Genomic DNA, 22212 nt, shown 5'->3' on the forward strand with positions numbered 1-22212 from the left:
TCCTTTTACATTATAGATATGGACCATAATGTGCTTGCTCTTCCCTGTACAAGCCTTCCCTAGAGGTACTTCTGAAGTTCAGTAAATGTGGATGAAGAGTGTGAGATCCATTATAGAGAAGCAGAGCAGAAGTCCTTACATGCTGTTCAAAAGGAAGTAGTTGTTGGTCTGAGATGTGAGAGGCTGAGAAGACAAAATTGTTTGCCTCCATCTTAGATTTGTCCCAGACTACAGCTGAAACAGTAAATGCAAGGAAGCTGTCAGATAGCTGTACTCCTACCAAGGACGGCATCTTGCTAGCAGTTTATGCATATGTTGCTAATAATGTTCTTACCTTTTTATGAAGTGTTTATTATATCTTGTCTGAGTTACGGTGCTTGGATGCAGTGACCCTGCTGATCCCTTTTAGTTTTCTAGGTGTGTGCTGTACTCCACAGTAAATGTGTGTTTGCTCTCTGGCTCTCACTAGTATTTTTTGGGCAGCCTTGTCTCATTATGCCCTCTCTACATCGGGCTTTTCAGAATGGCACTGCTGCAGTTCTTCAGCAAGACCTGGTCTGTACTCCCTCTAAATAGATAATACAACAACAAAATAATATGAATAAAACATAGCAGAGCCCACTTGCTTCTGCAAAGTGAATCGTTCAGTGAGTTTTGCTTTGGATGGTGGTGGGTGGTGCTGGAGACAGGCTGGAATTGGGCATTTTTAACACCAGCATCCGTGCCTCTGGGAGCCATGGGTAGCTCTGGCGTGGTATAAAAAGCCCAGGTATTTTCCATCATGCTGCAGTGTCTGTGCAGGAGCCAGGGCTAGGTGGTAAGATAAGTGCGGTGAGACAGTGTGATGGTGAAAAAGCCTACATCCTTCTTGTGGTCTCTGTTGTTGCTACCCACCGTGAGACTGAAAGGAGGAGGTTTTCCAACTCAAGGCAAATGCAGACACATGGCTCGTTACAGAAAGTGAAAAGGGGTGAAGAGAAGAGACAGGGAAGAAGTTAAAAAGGAGAAATGATACTAGTCTGCGTGACAGGCGGGGCAGGGTATTGAGTTCATTGCTTGGGCCTGTTAAATGCAATGCAAAATATTGTTTTCCCATAACTGAAGAAAATGGGTCTGTCATTTGCTTGTGTGCACAGAGGAAGGCTAGCATTAAATGTGCGTGAAAGCTGCAACCCCGTGTCTATATTTGGTTGGGGAAAAAAGTAACCCTTTTTTTGTTGTTGCTGGTTTTACTTGGCTATAAATCGCCGTGTGATCACTTGATGGGCAGGCTAATGTGTACGCCTTGGTTTTAACATAATGCTGCTTGCTACCAGCAGGCTGGACGGAAAAGGTGTTCAAGCACGCGGTGAGCACTGGAGCCATCCATCCCTGGGTACCCGCCCGGTGGGCCCCTGGGCTCCCCACCCCTCACCTTGGTTTCAGGTTGCAGTGGGTCCTCGGAGCCCACTCGGGCTCCTTCTCTGCCTGTAGAGATCTCCACCCGCTCCCGCAGCCAGGGTCGGTAACGTGGATGGAGCCCCTTGCCCACCGGGGGGTCAGAGTTGCGGGGGGGCAGCCGGTGGGCTCCTCAAACCCCACGCGGCATGCTGCATGCCACAGGGTGACTCTGCTCTCCTGCATCTTCACCACTGGAGTGTGTGGTGTGCACCTGTGACTCGAAGCAGCCATGGGGCCACTGGGGTTAGGCCCCCCTGCCTAACCCCATGGGGTTTCGGGAAGCTGAGCTGTGTCCGCTCAGTTGCTGCGACGAGGTGGAAGTGAGGGAGAGGCTAATTACAGACCATGCATTTTGGGTCTTTTGCATACTAGCCACTGAAGATTAAATCAATGTTAAAGCAGCCAGCAATAGGAGAGTTTTAATTGTCTCTACCGTACCTAATTTAGGCTCAGTGTTACAAGGCCCGTGGGTTTTCTCCTCTGTGTGAAGGTTTGATCCCAAACCTATTAGGATCAATGAAAGATGCCTTGTGTGGCTGCTTAGGGAATTCCTGTCTTACAGTGCTTTCCAGCAGAAATCTTAAAGTGATATTTTGGTACTCTACCCCTCCACCATCTCTTCCTCTCACCTGGGAATGAAATAATGTTTTTTCCAAATACTCCTCAGAGCCATTCTTCATATGTTTGCTGTAAAAGAAAGGAAACCATTGAAACTCTTGTGGATTTGTCTTATTTTTCTAAAACCTAGATGAAAATTGGTGTGATTTCTACAATAACTTTGATGTTTTCAGGCTGGCTTTCTGTAGGTCCCTTGGAAGTTTTTTCTTCTCCTGCCTGTGGCACTGGGAACAAGATTTAAGTAAATGGGTGTTGGAACTGAATGCTCATATATACAAATCAAGAGCTAGGTCCCTTTCTTTACCTCAGTGCAAAAAACATTGCCTAGGAAATGGTAGGAAAGCAAAAGTGACTGTCAGCCTCTCAGTAAATTGACTTTTTTTTCAAATAATTGTTAAAATTTTTAAATCCCATTTTTGTGGGTAGTTTTTTTTTTTTGTTGGTTGGTTGGTTTGGGGTTTGTTTTTTTTTAATGACTTGATGAAAAATGCTATGACTCATTTTTGGTGTGTCTGACCTCCACCAGAAAATGGTGGTGTAATTTTTATGATCATCCTGTTGTCATCTAGAGCCACGTGTCACCGGGCTTTCAGCTATGTAATCAATGAAAGCTGTACCTGTCTGTAGCATGTGATGACCTGGAGATGGTAACACGTTGTCAGGAGCTTGAGGCTTGAGTATCGTAATTTGCTTTTTACTGGTTGTCTGTGATAGTGATACACCACTGCATTTTTTTTTTTTTTTTTTCTGAATGCCAAGAACACATTTGCTCATGTTCGGCCTGCTTTTTGTTCTTTTCATTTTCTACTTATAAGTGACAGATTTGGTTTATGTTAGCACTGTAGCTTTACAAAACTCTAAATGGGACTGCTGTGATTCTGTTTGCAGCAGTATGTTATTTGCTCTCCTGGCATTTCCTTCATTTAATTTTCCTTTGCTTAAAAACAAACAAACCTTAAAACCATTTTCTTCCTTCCAGGAGTGTTTCTAAATTACCTCGTTCATTATTTGCATTTATCCATTTTTCATAGCTGAGGTCAGCATTTCTTACAGTTACAGGTGGATTTTTAGGCTTGCTTTTTCTCACTCTGAGCGCTTTTATGGGAGAGAGCGAAAATGCCATTTTTGTTTGTGCATTGCACCGAGAACTGGCAAATCTGAGACTCCGAGGTAGCGGAGCCCTTCCTTGCGGCCCCCTCCCCCAGCAAGACTCAGGGTGCTGCCTGGGGAGCCCTTCTGATGCTCTTCACCTACTCTTGTGTTGGAGGTCTTTAGGGTTTGGGTCCCCACCTTATTTTATGCAGCTTTCTGCCCCTGGTAAGGACATACAGGAGGTGTGGCTGCATGGGCTGTTCCTCGGCTCCGCTGTGCCCGTATACACAGCAATGGGGGGCAAAACAGAGGCTTTGAAGAGACCCTCTCAGCCCTTTCCTTAAACTTTTCTCCAAAGAACACCTAGGCGTTGGTTTCGGTACAGAGTTGATGTTTCACCATTACAGTTTCAGCACCTCTCGAGGAGACAGGCAAGAGCTCGCTCCTCTCCGTGTTCAACTTGTGGCCATAAATCAAAGATAACTCGCTCCCAGCACAGATCACACAACCTGCTGGCAGTTCTCCCTGACCCCCTCTTGCTCCGATCTGCCGCATGTAATCCTGATCCTGCGAGGCTGCCTGTGCAGATGAAATTTGCCACTGGTGGAGCTCTGAACAGGCATGGATCTGGTTGCAACATGAGGACCTTACTTTATTTGTAGTTGATGTTTTCAAGTAAATAGTTTTCAGCATACAGCAATTTTGAATTTACTGCAGGAATACAGTATCACTCAAACTGAGATAATATAACCACTGAAGCTTGTAAACTGTGTTGTTAATTAGACCATGTGTTTTTGATGGCCTTCTTAAAGCTATTAAAATTTACATGTTGGGGATTGAAATAATTAGTTCTCTTTCACGTGTTTGACAGAATTGTGAATGGCATTTTAAATTTCTTTCTTACGGTTGAGCTGCTTTGAAATGTACCGAGAAGGAGAATCCGTATATCCTTCAGTGATGTGGGTGCTGTGTGCTTGTTGAAAATACATACCTTTCTTTTTCAGTATGCTTTTTTTTTTTTAAATCAAAAAGTTTCCATGGCTTGCATTTTAAATTGGCATGTAAATTCGAGAGCACACTGTGCTGATGAACAACAGGAAGAGAGATCCCCGTTTAGCCACATTGTAAAATAGTTCTTTTGGGAGCAAGGGTGTAATTCCTGGTGAGGAATGGCATAAATAAAATCCTCCCCTTACCTGATACTCTTGCAGATCAACACAGGATGTGACCGTCTGTTAGAGAACAGTTATTTCAAGCCCTGCATGTGTTTGAAAAGCAAAGTATAAAAGATAAAAGGAAGAATCTGTGCTTAGTAATTTAGAAAACAAATAACTTTAATCTGTTTCTGATCTTCATTTGTAGCACCAGCAACAAGTGGTGCAGGCTGTGGAGCGTGCCAAGCAAGTGACCATGGCAGAACTGAACGCAATCATTGGGGTATGTGGTCTTTCCGTTTTAGCTCTTTAACAGTGTTCGTAAATAGCATTTCTTTATCTTTCTCTCCTGTATGAACTCATTTCCATCAGGTGGGCAAAAGTTGTGGGCAGTGGTGAAGCCCAGTAGCTTGATCTTCATAAAAGCTGGTTATTACCTGAAGACTTTTGCTTGCCTTGTGCTTAAAAGACTGATGGGTTAAATAATGTCTGTGTTGTATCCTTTCCCTGAAGCTGGGTCAGTATCTGTTTTTTTTGTTGTCCTTTTTAAGTAACGTTGCTTCCTTTGCATACCACGTGCCAGTCTGCTTCTGCAGCCACCGTGACAGGTAGCCTTCAATTGACGCACTGTGCTTTAGGAGGGTTTTTCCCATCCCTGCTGCCCACATCTTTTTCTGGGTGGTGGCCCAACACTGTGAATATTCACCACGCTTTTTATTTTTACATTAAAAAGTAGCTGTTACTTTTCTTAAAAAAACAAGCAAAAAACCCAAGCCAACAAACCCAAATACAACCACAATCGATGACAAAACGACGTGTCACGTTGCGCTCATAGGCGCCCTGCTCCCAGTCATCTAAAAATACGGGTGTGTGGAGCCCCTCTTGTAAAAGCTTTACTGCCAGCGGTATTAGCCCGATACAGCCGTCCTGAGAGGTTTTATGGGTGTGGGCAGCCACAGTGTTTACATTTTACAGCTGGAGAGGAAAGGCATAACAGCAAAAGCCGTGGCTGTTCACACTACATAAAATAAAGGTGAGAAGTCATAGCTTAATAGCACATTATTCACAAGTATAATTATGCAGTTGGTGCAAGCGGTTGTTTAAGTTATTCTAATGAAGACACTACAACTGTACTTCCCATCTTCTGCGCCCTCCCAAATGCTTTTTCTTTTGTGTATAGATTATACATAAAAGTCTTTTCCTTTTTTTTATTCAGTGTATCAAACACACTTTGAAATGCTAATTATCCCATTTACTTTCATTAAAATTCAAATTGCTGAGTGAAGATGTGGATAAGGGTCGCCGAATAATCAATCTGAAGTGAAGATATTGCTTCAATTATGCCTCTGTCTTTTAACAAGGAAATCAGGACTCTCTGATCATTGCTGACAGTAGTGTAGAGCAGCGGCCTGATTGTAGCTTGTTTTTAATAAGCTGTTTCTAACTCTATTTTGTATCCTCTGACCACAAGAAAACACTGGTAGTCAATTAGAAGATACAAATGGAAAAGAGTAACCTTTATTTCCTCTGAAGTGCCCGTTAGAAAGAAGGAGGTGAATCGGAGCGAGTCATGTAGAATCATGAATAACATTTGTTGTACGTCTTTTACGCTCCAGTGGGGAGAGTGGGAGATGAATAATTTCCCAATTAGTTTTCATTACTTAACCAAAAATATTGCCTTACATTAACATTCTTTGCATAAAGTAAGTAGCTAAAGGTTGGCTTCTTTGTTAAAGAAGTTCTTACATGTGTGTGCTGCATGTGCGTGGGTAGCGAGCATGTATATGTGCTTGTACAGTTGCGTGTGTGTGTACTTGCACACGCATGTGTGTGAATACTTCACAGACTATTTGTGTACAGGTCTGCCATTCACCTTTGTATGAATTAGGGAGACTGCAAAAAGCAATTTGCTTTCTAGTAAAGAATACGTTGATTGATGTAGAACGTGTGATGTTGTAGATACTGGCTTTTGCACTCATTATTTAAGTTCATCCTGCTTTCATGAACCACTAAGCCACACAGAATAAATATAAACAGACTAGAATCCTGTCTGGGAGCCTGGTGGTAACTTCTGTTTGTCTTCCCCCACCAGACAGAAGTAAATTTTCTGTCTTGTTTGTTGCTGCCTGAATTTATCTCTTCAAGTCAGTTGAAATTCTGTTGCCCCAAATTTTCATAATATCTGAATTTTGGTTTTGTACATTAAAATGGGACAGCTCTCACCTCCCTCACAAGACCGATTTTTACCTCGCTCTACTGCCTTTTTTCACTCTCCTGTTTTATGTTGACTTAGGAAATGCTGTGTGGCCCTCTCTTTAGTTTTAGAGAAGGACGAGCAATATGCACTGAAAATTTCATGTTCCTGAGGTTTAAAGAGAAGTAATCTAATCCAATATTTAAGAGATTCATTAAAAAAATAGGAATGAATAGGATAGCAAGTGATCTAAAAAGCTTAAATACTAGTTGCACGAATAACCACAATAATGTTAGCGTCTGCACTTAAAGAGATTTAGAGTCTGAATATGTAGCATGGGACTAAAAAAGGCTTGTCATACTTTGTAAAGTGAATACCGATAAAAATAAAACAAAGAATGTAATTAGAAATCATGGCTTTTCTGTATCTCTAATTATGTTGTCTTATATTATTTTGCTGTTTGCTAAGTATGACAGAGTTTGTGTTCCTTTAACCCTGTGATATTTTAAAAGCTTCCGAAGTTCATTTACTCTTTACAGCTTTTAAAAATACATCTTTTAGTTACCCATTGAGCTGCATATCAGATGAAGACAGAAGCAGCACTTGAGTGTTTGATATACAACTGCAGCTTAAGTTTCTCTGTGCTTTGGGGGGCCCTATTCAGTTCACCTCACTCATGCTAAACCTTTTCGGTTTGAATGGAGGAGCCCTGGATTTGAGTTTAGAATGGATTTTACCAGAACGGAGGATGGCACAAGAATAGAATTGAATATGCACAAATCATGTCTCTCTTTGTGTTTCACATGTATATATTTTTGTATGAATGTGCTCTGATTTAATGGAAACTGATGAAGCACCTTTTAACTTTGCAATATTATTCTATCTTCATTGGTAAATGAACCAAGTCACTGATCCGTGCAGTTTAAATGCAAAATACTGAAGTGAGCCTGGAACCCAGAGAGACTGCTTGTTCTCCTGACAATAAACTAGTTGTGTGTAATGGAATGAAACACAGTTATAATGACTTCTTTCACAGGTCATGTTCAGTTTAAAACTGTTGACGGGCTGAAACAAGTTAAATGTCATCTGTCTTCTTCTGGAGAGATGCAGGGAGAAAAACTAAACCAAAACTAGGTGTCATCAGCATGCTGTAGGAGGACTGTAAACCTGCAGGCACCCAGATTCTGCATCTGCTGTTTGCTGTGGATGGTATGGTACGGCATTCTTGCTCGGAGCAATTTGTAGTGTGCATCCAGAACAGTGTGATGTAGCCAGTTGATCTCGTCATGTGTCATAGCTGCCGTGCTTTTAAATTACAATCTGCAAGATCACACTGTTGGAACAACACGCAAATTGTAGCCTTAAATCAGTAATACGATCTAATTAGGAATGATGTTTTCATTTCCTGTATTATTAAATTGAGCCGTCTTAACTCCCTCAAAATGTTTTTCGGAGGGTTTTTTTTTGTTATTTTTTTTTTTTTTTTCCCCATTATAGTATATAATCGGGACATGCTGTGTGAATGTGGTTACATTTTAATAAGGGAGCCAGGGAATTAACTTGCAACTTTTTAAGAATTTTATCAGAGCCTTTTTTTTCCCCCCTCTGTTTAAAATAGTCAGTTTTCAACAGAGGTAGGGTAACAAGGCAGAAATGGAGGCTACTCTGCTTGTGTGCCTGTTTATCACACAGAGAAAGATACATGTACCAAAAACTTAAGAACAGGTATGTGATGGTGTTCAAAGAAAATGCAGTTTAGCACAAGAAATGCTGAACCTCAATTTTTAACAGTGACATTTTAATGATAGGAAGTCTGCAAAATTATTTGCCATCAATTGTGAAGGCAATAACAAGCCTTGGTGGTTTTTCACACCCTCTGTGTTAAGTGCTTTCAGAATGACAGCGTAAACTGTGTTGGAGAACTCCAAGGAAGTAAAACTGATTAAAATGTTCATGCTTGAATGGTGCTGATGGAATAGTTCATTTGGACTTTCTCTACCTCCTGCAGCTCAAGCTGAAATATTAAAATTCAGTGGATTTAAATCTCTCTCCCCTCAGCTCAGGAAAAAAACATTACATTTTAATAGGTTTTAAACTCATAATTCATTGGTTTGGAGCAGCACTATTAAATCTATTTAAATATTACTTGTATTACTAAGGAAATGATTTAAATTATTTTTCCTTTACCATTCTATATATCTGAGTGAAAAAAAATGGCTTTCGTTTAATTTTTAAGCATTTTGTTTTATTATGTCACTTTTATTATCTTCTTTAAAAATAAGCAAATGGCAGTTACTGGAAGAAAGGACTCCTTCTGTATTGTCACACATAATCCTCAAGCTATAAAGTTCCGTCTTTAATACACTGCTTGTCACAATTTCTACCCTGTTTCTGAGGCTGAGGCGCTTGTTTGACCCATCTCAAAAGGTGTGTAATTTTTGGCTGCTTTCAAGCGAGTAGTCCCATTTTACAGCTGTGGAGAATGACGCCTCTTTAAAAAATCACAGTATGTCATCGCAGGCGTGGAAACCTCGGAAAGTGGTGCGGTGCCGAAAAGTGCACACAAGTTGTAGTAAAAACTTGGCATGGGTGCGTGCTGTCTTTGCCATGGTGCCTGTGGTCCATGGCTCCTGCTGCCAAACACCATGGGGCTTCCTTGCGTTGGTGCTTAACGTACGGAGGCATCTCCTGCTTCTCGTGGAGGGTGGGTTGCTTCTGCCTCTTGTGCATTCTCATGAAGTGAGGAAGAACGAGGAGTTTTTGGTTGAACCAGTGCAGCTGAGGGGAAATGTTTTAATTCCAGTTTGTATGGCAAAGTCATCCCTGCCAAGTGCATACGTTCAGAGACGGGAGCATTGGGGCGGATGGGGAAGGGCGGTAGAACAAGCAAGTGTGTTGTAGCATGAGGGCAACGGTCGCTTGTCTCCCCAGCCCTTCTGTATTGCTTGTTCAAAGGCATATTAAGCAGTGGTTGAAGCTTAAATGCTGTAGAACAAGTTGGCCACCTGCTGTACGTTGTACACAGGTTGTTGCAGTGGGAAGGTGGCAGAGGACATTGACTTAATGGGTACGTGCTTTGAGTTGTGTTTGTTTGTGTGCCCTAAAGAAATGTTGAAATTTCTTCCTCCCTGTTTAGTTACTCTTGTTTGCTCTTTGTATGTTGAGGATGTGTGGCGATGTGGTCCTGCAAATTTTTTGATGCTGCCTATTGCCTGAAATTGAATTGTAGAAGGAATTGTAGATATAGAAGGCTTTTGGATGAGCACTTTTTTTGTTTTGAATTATTCATCTGAAGTCTGTCTAGGTTAAAGACACTGTTTTTTTGGGGGGAAAGATGTGTTTTGTAGGGATTTTTCTCCTTCTCCCCTTATTCCCAGGTGCCAGCTTCAGAGAGCGCCTTGCAGGTGAGGCCTAATTTAAATAAATCTCTTCCATATGCAGCATTATCCTGATTTAAAGAAGCTGAAAATGAGGCACACAATCTTTTTAGGGATTTTTGAGGGAATTAATTAGAATGTAAATAATTCCAGGTTCCATATTTCTGAGAAACTGCTCTGAGGATAGATTTTAAAAGCTGTTGCTACACTTGGAATGGGCTGCCACTGTTTTCCTCTTTTCCTCCTATATTCAGTAGCTGTGGTAGCTACTGAATTTATATTGGTCTATCGCTGTAGGAGCAGTCAGTAACATTGCAGTGTGAAGTGCAGACCACTTATTACATCTCACTGCCAATATGCTTATGCCAGAGGTCCTGCTCGTTATGCTTAAGTAAGTGCATATGACATGAGTGTTATGGCTCGCATACTGTATCTGATCAGGCAGGAGAGCTAACTCCTGCCTCCACGTTTCTCAAGGTTTTCCAAATCCTGGTACCAGTGCTGTGTGGCCACCATATCTTTTTTTGAATTGGGATGAATCAGTGCAGATACAAGGAGTCTTATGGAAAATTTTCTTCATATTCTACAGCATGAACATACGCAATATTTTATTTATGACTTATTCTTGCATGCTCTCTCTTCTCGTACAGTGGAAAGGAGAAAACACTGTTGCCAAAGTGGTCTGTACCCCAGTGTATGGAAGCTGTCTCCAACCAAATACAGATTTGCCATACTCCATCAGACTCTTGGAACATCATGTGCTATGTATTGCCTTCAGTGATGGCCTGTACTTTGGAAAAGAAGAAAAAAAATTATAAAGCATTTGTTTGGTTTTGAAGTAGCGTGAAGGCAGGGGTTTCCCAAAAATGCTTCATTGCAAAATCAACGTTTATGTACTCAGTGGAGATGCAACCCATTTAAGTGTGTACCCTTACTGTGCAGTATAGCCTAAACACAGTTATTACTGTGTCATGGTTTTATACCACAGAGTTCTGGTATCACCCCTAAACAGGGTTGTGTATTTGTCATCTAGACTTCTTCCCAGCCACGCTTCGTTGGCTGTTGCCTACAGCTATGAAGGAGGACTAGGACTCCGTACAGCGGCTCAGTTAAGCGTTTGCTTTCTTCAGATGTGTGGGTAGTTCTTTTGCTGTCTTCAATCTTAAACGTAGGCTAAAGCAAGGGTTTAGTCCTTAACTGGGATGGACGCTAAAGTATTGCCTAAGGAAAGTATTTCCAGATGTTCATCCATAAAGAAGGAATTTAAGAGTTCTTAAGTCTTTAGGTTGTCTGATATTTCAGAATTTTTTACGTCTTTTTAGTGAGACAGTTCCTTTCTTATTGTTTGGTAAACTTTTCGCAGACACTTCCTTAGTGTATGAATGCATCACAAGCATTGATGAACTTACTCCAGTAATGTTTCTGAAACAAGGGAGTACTGCTTTCCCTGTTCAACCTTTGGAAGAGGCTGAGGCAAAGAGGACAACTGGTCCTTCCAGAGTCTCGGAGCTGCAACTAAAATCCAGGTAATTTGATCCTTGACAAGACCTTCCTTTGTCAAAGTTGCTGTAACTGGAGAACCTCACTAAAGCGAATCACTTTAAGTTTCATGTGAGGACCCTAGAAGAAGGTTGTTTAGGGCTCTGCTGGGAAAACCGTAGGCATTGCTCTCATTTTCTAGTTCTAAAGAGAAGGACCAAGATTCACAAACCGTTTTCCTACTGTCAGTCCAGAGGAGAGGAAATCTCCTCCCAGTGTCCATGGGTAGGGCATGAGTGGCGCACTTGGCTAAATAAAGTACTTCAGGCAGTGTGTACCTACCTATCCAGAGCTGATTTTTGCCATCTGTTCATCTGTGGCAGAAAACACACAGTTGCTGCCACTATTACTCTTTTCTCTTCATTGGTCTTTGTGAAAAGGTTTTGAAGTGGAGGTTTGGTATGTGTGGCACATTTCATGCCAGTGGTGCTCTGTATGGTAAGACCTTGAGCTTGCTTGTGTTTGGTGTTTTCTGCCTTCTCTTGCAGGAGATGTGAATTTTCTTTTCCTTAGCTAGCAGTTGGTGGGAGAGAAGGAAGGAGAAGAGAGCATAAGTGGCATGATTTATGCAATAATTTCTGCCCTTTATTAAATGATAATAGAAGAAGTGATTCTAAAGACGCTAATTCTTCCTCCCTCCACCCCCAGTGTGAAATTGAGCTGGAGAGGAGTCCTGCAAACAGAAGAAGGAACTACGGAACTCCAGGATTCTGGGGGAAGGTGGACTTGGCCTTTTGCAGGGGACTAGGTTTTTGATTTATTAAAATGCTGGCCTATTTCACCACAAATCTTTTATTTGGTACTGGGTTGTATTAAATTTTTTTTGTTACCTTTGTCCTCTGTCAGCGCTGTTTCACTGCGTGAAAAATAGTCATGGGGGGGAAGGGAGGACAAATGGTGAAGCATGTATCCTGACAAATGTTCCTAGATATATGATTAAGATCGGAAATGTGCTCTGCATATATTGCTTTTAATCCCACAATGATTTGGGAGTTGACTTTTTGTTCCTAGATCACTTAGAAAATCTTGGAGGCAATTTGTAGAGATACGATTCTGATACTTACTTTGTTATTTATGTAGGAGTTCTAAATGTTCCCCTTCTGATTAATGACAGCTATTGATTTTTTTCCTTCCCCCCATAGTTTTCTCAGTGGAGCTTGCTTTCCTCCTGTAGAATCAGCATCCTCAAAGGCAGAAATTACTGATTCTCAGAGACTAAGAAGCTTGGCATTTGCTTTTTAATTTTTTTTTTCTTTATTATTATTTGTCTCCTCCTTATTCTTTCTGTCTTTTCATTGTTTCCCATTCTTTTTCCTAGATTTTGTCTAATCTCTGTATTCATTCCCCTTTGTGAACAGAAACAGCATCTGTGTTTTCCAGTAGATCAGCTGCGTATGAGCTTTCAGAGTTCCCACCAATCTCTTTGATACCTTTCTTACACACTGGGCGTATTCATTTGCAAAATTATCACTCTCCCTTAAAAGAGTAAGGATAGTAGGTTGCTATCTGTACCACAGTCTCTTTATGGCAAACCAATTGTACGATATATATGCATATAGCTCCAGGACCATTCCACTGGAGGAACTGCTGCATGACCCTTTGTAGGCTGTTTTGCCATGTTGCCTCTTAGCATCAGGAAAACCTTTTTTGTAATGGCATGCCAGCAGAGAGAGAGCTGTACAAAGGAACTGCAAACAGTGCACATCGTGTCGGGGTGCCAACAGGCATGGTAGATAAAAACTCGTATCATCCTAAGCACACACATAACTGTGTGTGCCACAAGTCTTCCTTTTCTTGCTGGTCTCTAAATCATTGGCATCGATGTTGTGTACTCTCGAGCCATTGTTTAATGTCTTTATTTCCTCTTCATCTTGGTTACTGTTTTATCTGTATGCTGTCTTACTAATGATTCACTCTGAGCAATCAATCACTTAATCTAACAAATTTCAAACAAGCAATGAAGCTATTTTATCCAGAATTTTTGAGGTCCCCTCCCAGCAGTATTGCAGGTGTAGGTAGTGCACGTGTGTGGAGAGATGTATCTTTTTGAGACATTAGTTTGTTAATGCTAGAAATGTCTTCAGGTTACAGGAGTATGTTCAGGTTGTTTGGATAATGGCTGTGAGCTTTCAGGGTCTGTAAGAGGAAAAGTGGTAGATTACTTGACACAGAGCTGCTTGGAAAGTATCCAGTAAAAACTTGAACCTTTTCCAGGAAGATAGGCTTTGAATGTGCTGACTATAACAAGAGAGCATTAGAAGCTAATTTGTTAGTGGGTTTATTATCACATTTTACTTAAAATTTGATCTCTTAAGATGTGTTGGGAAAAGAATTAAGCTAAGCATCAATATTTAGAAATGCAGTTGTAAAAATTAGTGATACTCAGATAAGAACCTTTTGCAAAGCCTTTTTACCCAGTTGTTTAGATGTGGCTTTGGAGTTATTTTACTCGTTACTACAGACTGCCTAGAAGAACATACCAAAAATTAAAAAAAAAAAACAAACCAACCAACAGATTTGTAGCAAACAGATATTATATTTATTTGACATGTGTTAATATGTCTTGAAAGTTTTACTTTAGTTTTTAGTATTGAGATGGTTTAAATGACCATCTTCCTAAACTTATTACCAAAAAGAATGCAGTCTTCTTTTTTGGCTTCCTTCTGATTGCTGGGCTTACCCTTGCTCTTACATTTTTGTGTGCTGGATATTTCTTAAAAACATTGCAATCTATTTTGCAATTCTGTAGGGCATATTTCTTGGTAGCTAACTGTTGCTGGTTTTATTTTTAAATAGTTCTGGAAAATTTATAGCATAATAAAGGCTGGTGTACTGCCTTTGCAAGTTTTCACCTATTAATGCATTGATGCTGAAAATGTATGCTTGGCTTCATGCATACTGTAGTCAACTGTGATGAGATTATCTAAAGTTAACCACATGCTAAGAGTTCATAAATAACATGACTAAGGATAACAAATTAAGGAGAAGATGGAGGAGTGGGAAGTGAAAGCATTACAGCAACATCAAAAAAATTACGTGGTTGCTCAGTTGGCTCATTTTCAGGCTTTCCTTGCAAGTTTTTAAATTGTGTCAGATTTTATGATCTAAATTCATGGTATAGACAGAAATGAATGTAAACTTTCTTCCATGGTGGAATATTTCTGTCTGGAGAGAATATCTGTCAGTTGTCTTACTCCTCCATATCTTTGCCATTTTGATGACTAGAGAAGAGCAACTTTTTTTACCACTTTGTAGCACTGACCTGATGCCCCGTGGGTTAAGGAATTGCCCGTGTTTTTGTAACTTTCCCTGTCACCAAGCAGCTGTGTACCAGCCACCTGGGAAGCTGACAGTGTTCACCAGTGACACCCGTGGGCAGTGGAAAAGCAAAACCAAGCTGTGAATGTTGTGCGCATTTGAATACAGTAATAGTTTTCAAAAGTCTGGAAATGGCAATTAGAGATGCAGTCATTTTGTCTTTACCTTCTTGAGTATGCCTGTTAGCAAACCGCTTAATTATGCGATCATACGCTTTCTGTCCTTTTGCAATTTTATATTCTGAAAGCGAAGGCCTGCCCAGTGTTTCACTTGAATTCTTGTCATTTTTGTTTTTCGGACCAGTGCCTCACTTTTGCTGTACAGTGTCGCTCATAGTGTTGGAGGAGCTCATAGTCCTTTCCTGTACCAATGCAGTCCTAGTCCACAACCCTCCTGTTGTTGACCTTTTAGTCCCACTCCAGTCTAACAACACACGCAATGTTATCTGTGTCTGTGTGGCATGGGCATGCAGGGTTATACTGGAATTTTGGCTGTTAGATTTATTTAACAGTCTGATTTTCATAGCAAAGTGTTTTCTTTGTGCCATTACCACGTGACTCAATTGCACCAAATTTCTGCTGTATCCATGAACGACACTTTTGTGACTGAGGGGGCATGTTCTTCCCAGATTTCACATCCCCATAGTTTTCCATGGAAGAGCTTGGTCTCTTCACAAAAGTTCTCTGCGGCAGGAAGGATGTGGGTTTGGGTGTTTTTTCTGATCTTTTTGGTTATTTTCAGAGGTGTCTGCAATTCAACTTGCAATGAAAATGCATTGTTTCTTGGCCAAGAGGGACTGGGCAGCCATGCTGTTCTGGGTGATCTCAAGCCACTAGGCACTGAGGTGTCATTACGCATACTACTCTTAATGCCCATGTTACGCCTGGGAGGTATTAACGATGTTTGGTACACACTAGTGGTCCCTTCAAACCCTAAAGCACCTATGAGTCTATGATTCTATGATTCTTAATGCCCATGTTACGCCTGGGAGGTATTAACGATGTTTGGTACATCAAAGGTACCGTCTGTGCTGCTGTCTTGCTGAGCTATGTAGGTAGGTTCCCAACAAAGAGCAGTAAAAAAGGGGATTTCGCGCAGTTTTCTTCAAGTTCTTCTGCAACCATCCTGTATCCATAGAGGAGATCATATAATGCAAATTGGGTAGGTCAGTGGGCAGATCTGTATGGATTGTACAGTACAGTGCAATGGGTGTCCTTCAGCAGTTATACTTTGGTCAACAGTGAAATAGTTAACAAGGGGAAAACTCTGTCAGCTGTTGATATCCTCAGGCCTTTGCTTCAAGCTGATACTGTAATCAGTATCAAAGTCGCTGGCAGATTCAGGCAGCTGTCTTCTTGCACTGGTTCATAGCACGTTCTCGAACAGGAATGGGAAATTCCTTGTTCAAAATGAGACTCCAGAACACAGGTTATTTTGTCCATTCCTTTTCTTTCTCTCACTCTCCTCCTTCCTCACCAAATCCGGCATGCCAGATTGTTCCCGTGCTGTAAGGCAGCCCCATTCAGACCCTGAAGCTAAACAATACACTGTTGGCTCTTGCTTCATTTTGCTGTAGTTAATTTAAAGTTCTGAGAAATGAAGCATCCTTCCGTAAGACCATCAAGCAAGCAAAATGTGTTTGATGCTTTATACAAGTCAGAGCGCCTGCTGGAATGACATGGATTTACAAGCAGGGAAAGCCTTCCCTATTCCATCTGGAAGAATTTGCTTTCTGTTTTTCCTTTTTTTGTGCTTTCCACCAACATACACTCTCCTTACACACTTTCCTTTTGGATAGTTCTCCTTCTTTCCCTGGCACTGATCCAGGTCGGTTGACATGGGTGTCCCACTGCCAGTCTGATTCCACTGCCTGGGTTGTATTTCCAAAAGTAAGAGAAAGATCTGTGCTTTTGCAGGGGGGTGTTGAGGGTGCAGTGTGCTGCATGAGTTACATAGCATGCTGTATGTGACTCGCAGCCTTTTGCTTTTGGCTCACCCCAAAAGTCTTTAGCTTTCAGCTCATCTTATGTAAAGATTCATGCTAGGGAGGGGAGGGGAAAAAATCAAGTGAACAAGCATATTGTCTCTTGATTGATTAAAGAGCTGGATTGCGAGGTGGGAAGCAAATTTAGATTCAAGTGAAAAACAAATAAAAGGACTTGAAGCTTCGCAATTAGGAATTTAAAATTGAATGCTTTTATGCAAAGCGAGTTAAGTTTTTATTTCTTCTTCTTCCAGAGTCCCTCATGCAGATGTGGAGGGGGGAGAGAGCGATCCTAGAGGACTTTTGATTTGATTTACCCTGAGTCCTGAGCAGTGACTGCTTGAAAACAAAAAGAATATTTTAGAGCTAATCTAGTTACTGTACGATCAGAAATTAGTCGGTTACTGAGCAAGCCTTAAACCTGAACATATCTCTCTTGGGATATATTTAACATAACTTTTTCACCTGTTTGGGTTTGGTTTGGTTCCCCCCCCCCGCCCTCCCCTTCCTTTTCAGTAGCAACAAACAAACAATCTACCCCACAGTGGTTAGTATAGCACAGAGCTTGATGCAGCCCTGGTTGAGGTCAAGCACTCCAATTCGAACCTCTCAAGGGCTTTCTCTATGTGTTGCCAGTGTACTGGTAAAAATGACTTTAAACTCTTGTCAGTGCAGTTACTGGTGCATGCATCACAGTCCCACTCAAATAAACCTGTCACAACACAGAGTCAGCAGCTAGAGAAGAGTACAAGGGCAGGCCTCTAGCTTTTCATTCGAGCATCACTAAACGTGCACAGAGTGCCCAATTATTTCAGCATTATTGAGCAAGCCTACAGGAGGACCCAAGCCTTGCTACATTAGATTTTCTTTAGTAATTTGCTCAAGTACCGCTGAGGACACTTAAAGGGCTTAAAACGGTGGCTGCAACCAGTTTCCTTTTCTGGATTGTTAATTCAGGTTTTCTCTTTCAAATTAACTCTCACTGCATGCTGTGCAGTAGCGCTGGGAGAACTGTTTAACACTAATTTTCTCAATTTTCAGCTTTTTTTTTTTTTTCTGCATTATATAACTGCTTTTATAGTTACATATATTTTGATTAGACGTGTACATGGTGTGTTTCTGCTAGAAAGAGTAAAATGTAATACCTCTGTCAGAGAAATAAAAACTACATCAAAACTGTAAAATTCCTTTCCTTTATTCTTTTTTAATTTTTTGTTGTTCTTTTAATTCAGCCTGAAGTTTACAGATGGTGTTGTTCCCCAACGTAAGGACATTTTTAAAACGCCAGGATGTTTGTGAGAGTTGATATGTGGATTGATCAGATGCATTGGTTGATCTGATCAATCACGTTTGATGTACAGGATCAATGGGACAACCCCTGGCTCCCCGAACAAATTCAATATCTGTGTTTCGTTTTTCACAGCAGCAACAACTCCAGGCCCAGCATTTGTCACATGGACATGGTCTTCCCGTGCCGCTCACTCCGCACCCCTCGGGCTTGCAGCCTCCAGCCATCCCCCCCATTGGCAGCAGTGCTGGTCTCCTGGCACTGTCCAGTGCGCTGGGGGGGCAGTCCCATCTCCCAATTAAAGATGAGAAGAAACACCACGATAACGATCACCAAAGAGGTAGGCTCTGCCAGATGAGTGTGTGGCTTCATTTGTTTCTCTTTTCTTATTTCTTCTTTTTTTTTTTTTTTTTTTTTTTTTTTTTTTTTTTTAGACTCTTCTTTTAAAAAAAAAAAAAAAAAAAGGAATTTTCACAAGAATTGCTAGCTAATTGCTTCAGCATTTATTACCCAGCAGTTGCCAAAAATTGTGTTCAAATGCCAGAAATCCGGTTTTATAAATCTGGCTCTACAGTATTAATAATTAACGGCACAGAAAAGTTAACATCTGTGCAATTTATTATTTAACAGACATCAGGATTCTTTCTTCCGAGTATGATAAATGTATAATTTTATGTAAACTAACTAGTACTTTTCTCTTTCTCTCTCCCTCCACCTCCCCAACCCCTGCTGCCGCCTCCTCCCCTCCTCGCGCACGGGGGCTGCTCTGCATGCAGACAGAGACTCCATCAAGGTAGGTCTCCCCGTTTCGTAGGTGTAAGGGGTGGCTCGAAAGAGCCACGCCCTGCGTTTTTCTGAAGTATGGCCCAAAGCGGCAGAAAAAGTCACAAAGTTGAAACCAGGCTGGGCCGCTGGTGTTCATTAGCAGGGCCCTGCATAGGCTGGGTACCACACGTAGGAGGCGGCTGGTAGCGGGACAGCTAAGGTCGCAGGCGATGGATGCGCCGTAGAAAAGGGTTGCCCGGGGTCTCTGCACAAGCTTGTGAGACAGAAAGAATTAGCCAGTAGTTTTAAGTCATTTGGAGGCTGCTAACTGTCATTCTCATTATGTCCTAATAATGTGGTTAGGGAAGGAGAGCTCCATCTCGCACAGCGGGGAGGTGGGGTGCTGCCCGCTGTCCTTGCCCCAGAGTGGTTGGAGAGGAGCGAGCTGCCGTTCCCTACCCCAGCAAAGGTGGTGCTCACACCAAGGATCCCGTCTTCCTTTTCCAAACATTAATTTTCAGGCTCTGAGTGCCTCTGCAGCATACGTGTGTGCCCTATCCTGTGCATGGTAGTGTTTTATAAGTAGGTGTAATACACGCCTTGCTGCTGAATTCTGAGCATTCAGTGGTGCGTACGACTGTGGTTCAGCGGATGCTTGGCCATACCTGGTAGCTGCCAGAGTCTCTCAGAGGCTCCAGAGGTTGTAATGCTGCAAGCGGGGAGGTGCATCTTGGCCCTGCCCTCCCCTGGATCCCACTGCTCTCCTCGCTGCTGCTGGCGGTTTTTACCAACTTGCAGCAGACCCAGGTGTTGCCAGCTATGCGGTTACCTGCCCAGCTCTGGGTAGCTGGATGTAGTTACAGAGTAGAGCCTGAGTGGCTTGCACAATTTTCAGGAGCATGGGATTAAGCCTTTTTGTAGGTGATGGTGAGTGTGAAATGCAAGAGGTCTCTTACAAAGGGCAAGACCTACACCCACCTTACTGAGCACTTGCAACCCGTCTGTCAAGTTCTGAGTGGTGCTTTTTTTAGGAAGATGTAATTTATTCTTGGGTTTTGGCCAAATGGCAGAAGAGGTGTTCCCAGCACGTGTCTCGGGTGCATTAGATGAGATTACCAGGAGCTGGCCAGGCAGATGTTATTGATGTGCCCCTGATGGTGCTGGGAGGAGCACGGTGCCGGGCACAGGCTTTGCCCCCAACAGAGCCCCGTCTGGCCGGGGCTGCTGTGCGAGGAGCTATGCCTTTGCTTTCCTGGCAGCTCCCTGCGAGGATGTGTCCCACAGCCTTCCCCAGCGCACCCATTCTGCCACTGGCAACTCTGCCACGTCCCAGCCGAGTGCAACTGAGCCGATGGTTGTCAGTTTTGCTGTTACCCACATGGCCCTGCATAACAACCAGGAGCTGACAGGAACTGTCAGTTTTTCCTGCGAGCAGCAGAGGCACTGAAGCTGTCTATCTGCCGACACAGGACAACAGCGTGTTGGATTTCACTTCAGCTTCCTTGTCATGATGGCTGGAGACTGGGATTATTGCTTTACGCAGCGAGCCTGTGTGCAAGGTTAATGATGATTTCCCCAGAACACCCCCTGTTCACTGTGAACAGATAGGCTTAGTCCATTTTCTTTCTTCCTGCACCCAAACAAACAAGAAGGGCAGATACCTAAGAGTGTGAAAACAAACCCTCCTCGTTCCTTCCGCAAGTCTGCGTACCTGTACAGTTGGAACCACGAGTGTTTCACTCAAGAAAGTGAATGAGGAGAACCGCTCGTATATGCTCACCACTGTTTTTAAACAAAACAGGCTAGTCGTGTTTCTGTGATGTCTGTGGGATGTTGGGGTGTTTATGCTGGCATGGGTGTTACAGGGAGTGTTTATACCAGAAAGGCTGATTTTTGTCTGGGAATGATTCAAAGGCACTGTTATTCATGCAGCTTGGAGAGGGAGAGGGGGGCGTCGCTACTTGGTGCCAATTTACTTTGAAATGATAAGTAGATGTTTGTCTTGCACGGTGTTCAGGTTGTGAGCTGGCTTGCATGTCAGCATTACGGGGCTTGCTGCCAGCTTTGCAAGGTGAAATAGTTTGCTAATTTCCTTAAATGTTTTCAGTGATGCCCAGAGTAGCAGTTAGTTGCTTGTTCGATCGATCTGTCCTCCCTTAAGTGGCTCCTGGTTAAGAGAGGCTTTTTATGATTGTCTGCTGTGTGACTTGAGATGGTATTTGTCAGCCAGAACGTGCCAGTTGCCAGCAGCTGGAGTCTGTGAGCTTGTATGAAATAATTTATTCATGCAGGATAATGCTCCTTAACATTTAACAGGTAATGAACGTGACATAAATTTCCTTCTTGCTTTTAATTTTTCCCTTTCCTCTTCTAATGTGCAAACAGGCAGCTCTGGTACTCTAAATAGTAAGTAATTTTTGGCCATCTGTCAAAAGGAAATTTCAATACAAATTTAAATTAATGGTGCCTGAAATTTTTTATAGCTCCTCTAAAAGCCTCTAATGTGCAGAAAATTCTGAATCTGCTGGTAGTAATTAGTGTAGCATGTAATGAGGATATGGGCGATGTTATACAGCCCCAGTGTAACATTTTGATATGGTAGCAAAATTTTGATTTATACAAGGTTGTGCCTGGCTTTAATTGTGAGAGACACTTTAAAGTGTTTTCTTGCTGATACAGATTATTAAGCAGGGCAGATTTTAGAATAGCTCATAAAGTGTAAATTTACGCATTAGTGTACGGTTCAGATAAGGAAGGTAACCTACCCATTTCTACAAAAAAAGGAGTTTGGCTGAAGCGTCCCGTTTTTTTATCGCCGCTTCCAGCGCTTCGGATTTGCTGGACAGTTGTCTTCGTGAAACTTTCTGTCCCTAGCTGCGCTGAGCCTGACCCTCCTCCCTGGTTCAGCCCAAGGAAAAGGTAGTTTGCATCACTCTTCTAAACATGACGTTTTCTTGCCTGGTAAGCCAGACCAGGCTTCTCGCATCCTTCCCAGCACCTCCCTGGAGCGAGCACTTCGCTTCCCAGATAACACGAGATTGCCCAGGAGCTATTCCTAAACAGTAGATCAGCATCAGCACAGCAAGCTCCGTGCAGAAGGGCGGCTTTGGGAGCTCTTTGATTTCGTCTTGGATTCAGTCCTCCGAATCCTTTGCAAAGTTTGAAGTGTGGGAAAACTCTAGAGGCGGTAAACTGGGTCAGGGGAGCGCTCTTTGTGCAGCGGCGAGGCTGCGGAGGGGACAAAGGGGAGGGAAGGGTGGCAAGCGCCAGGGCTGTGCTCAAAGTGCAGCCGTGGCTTAAGGGCTCTGAGGGAATATAATGTGTTTAGACAGAAAGACAAACAAACAGCTCTGTAGTTAACCGAGCAGCTTTTCACAGAAGACTCTGTGTCCCCTATTCAATGCAGTAAAACTTCTTTTTAAAAAAAAAAAAAAAAAAAAAAA

At 42.3% G+C, this 22212-nt stretch overlaps 1 protein-coding gene across 1 annotated transcript in view; it reads left to right on the forward strand.

Annotated features, from left to right (window-relative positions):
* Window positions 1-22212, forward strand: part of LOC104126931 (TLE family member 4, transcriptional corepressor) — a 72044-nt gene that overhangs the window by 7555 nt on the left and 42277 nt on the right. The window contains exons 3-5 of the mRNA XM_035895034.1: window positions 4513-4587; window positions 18140-18344; window positions 18781-18797. Coding sequence (XP_035750927.1) covers window positions 4561-4587; window positions 18140-18344; window positions 18781-18797 — 249 coding nt within the window. The 5' untranslated portion in view covers window positions 4513-4560. The remainder of the gene's footprint in view (window positions 1-4512; window positions 4588-18139; window positions 18345-18780; window positions 18798-22212) is intronic.

This window comes from Egretta garzetta, unplaced genomic scaffold (assembly GCF_000687185.1).
Source record: "Egretta garzetta isolate BGI_Z169 unplaced genomic scaffold, ASM68718v1 scaffold1005, whole genome shotgun sequence".
Classification (NCBI taxonomy): domain Eukaryota; kingdom Metazoa; phylum Chordata; class Aves; order Pelecaniformes; family Ardeidae; genus Egretta; species Egretta garzetta.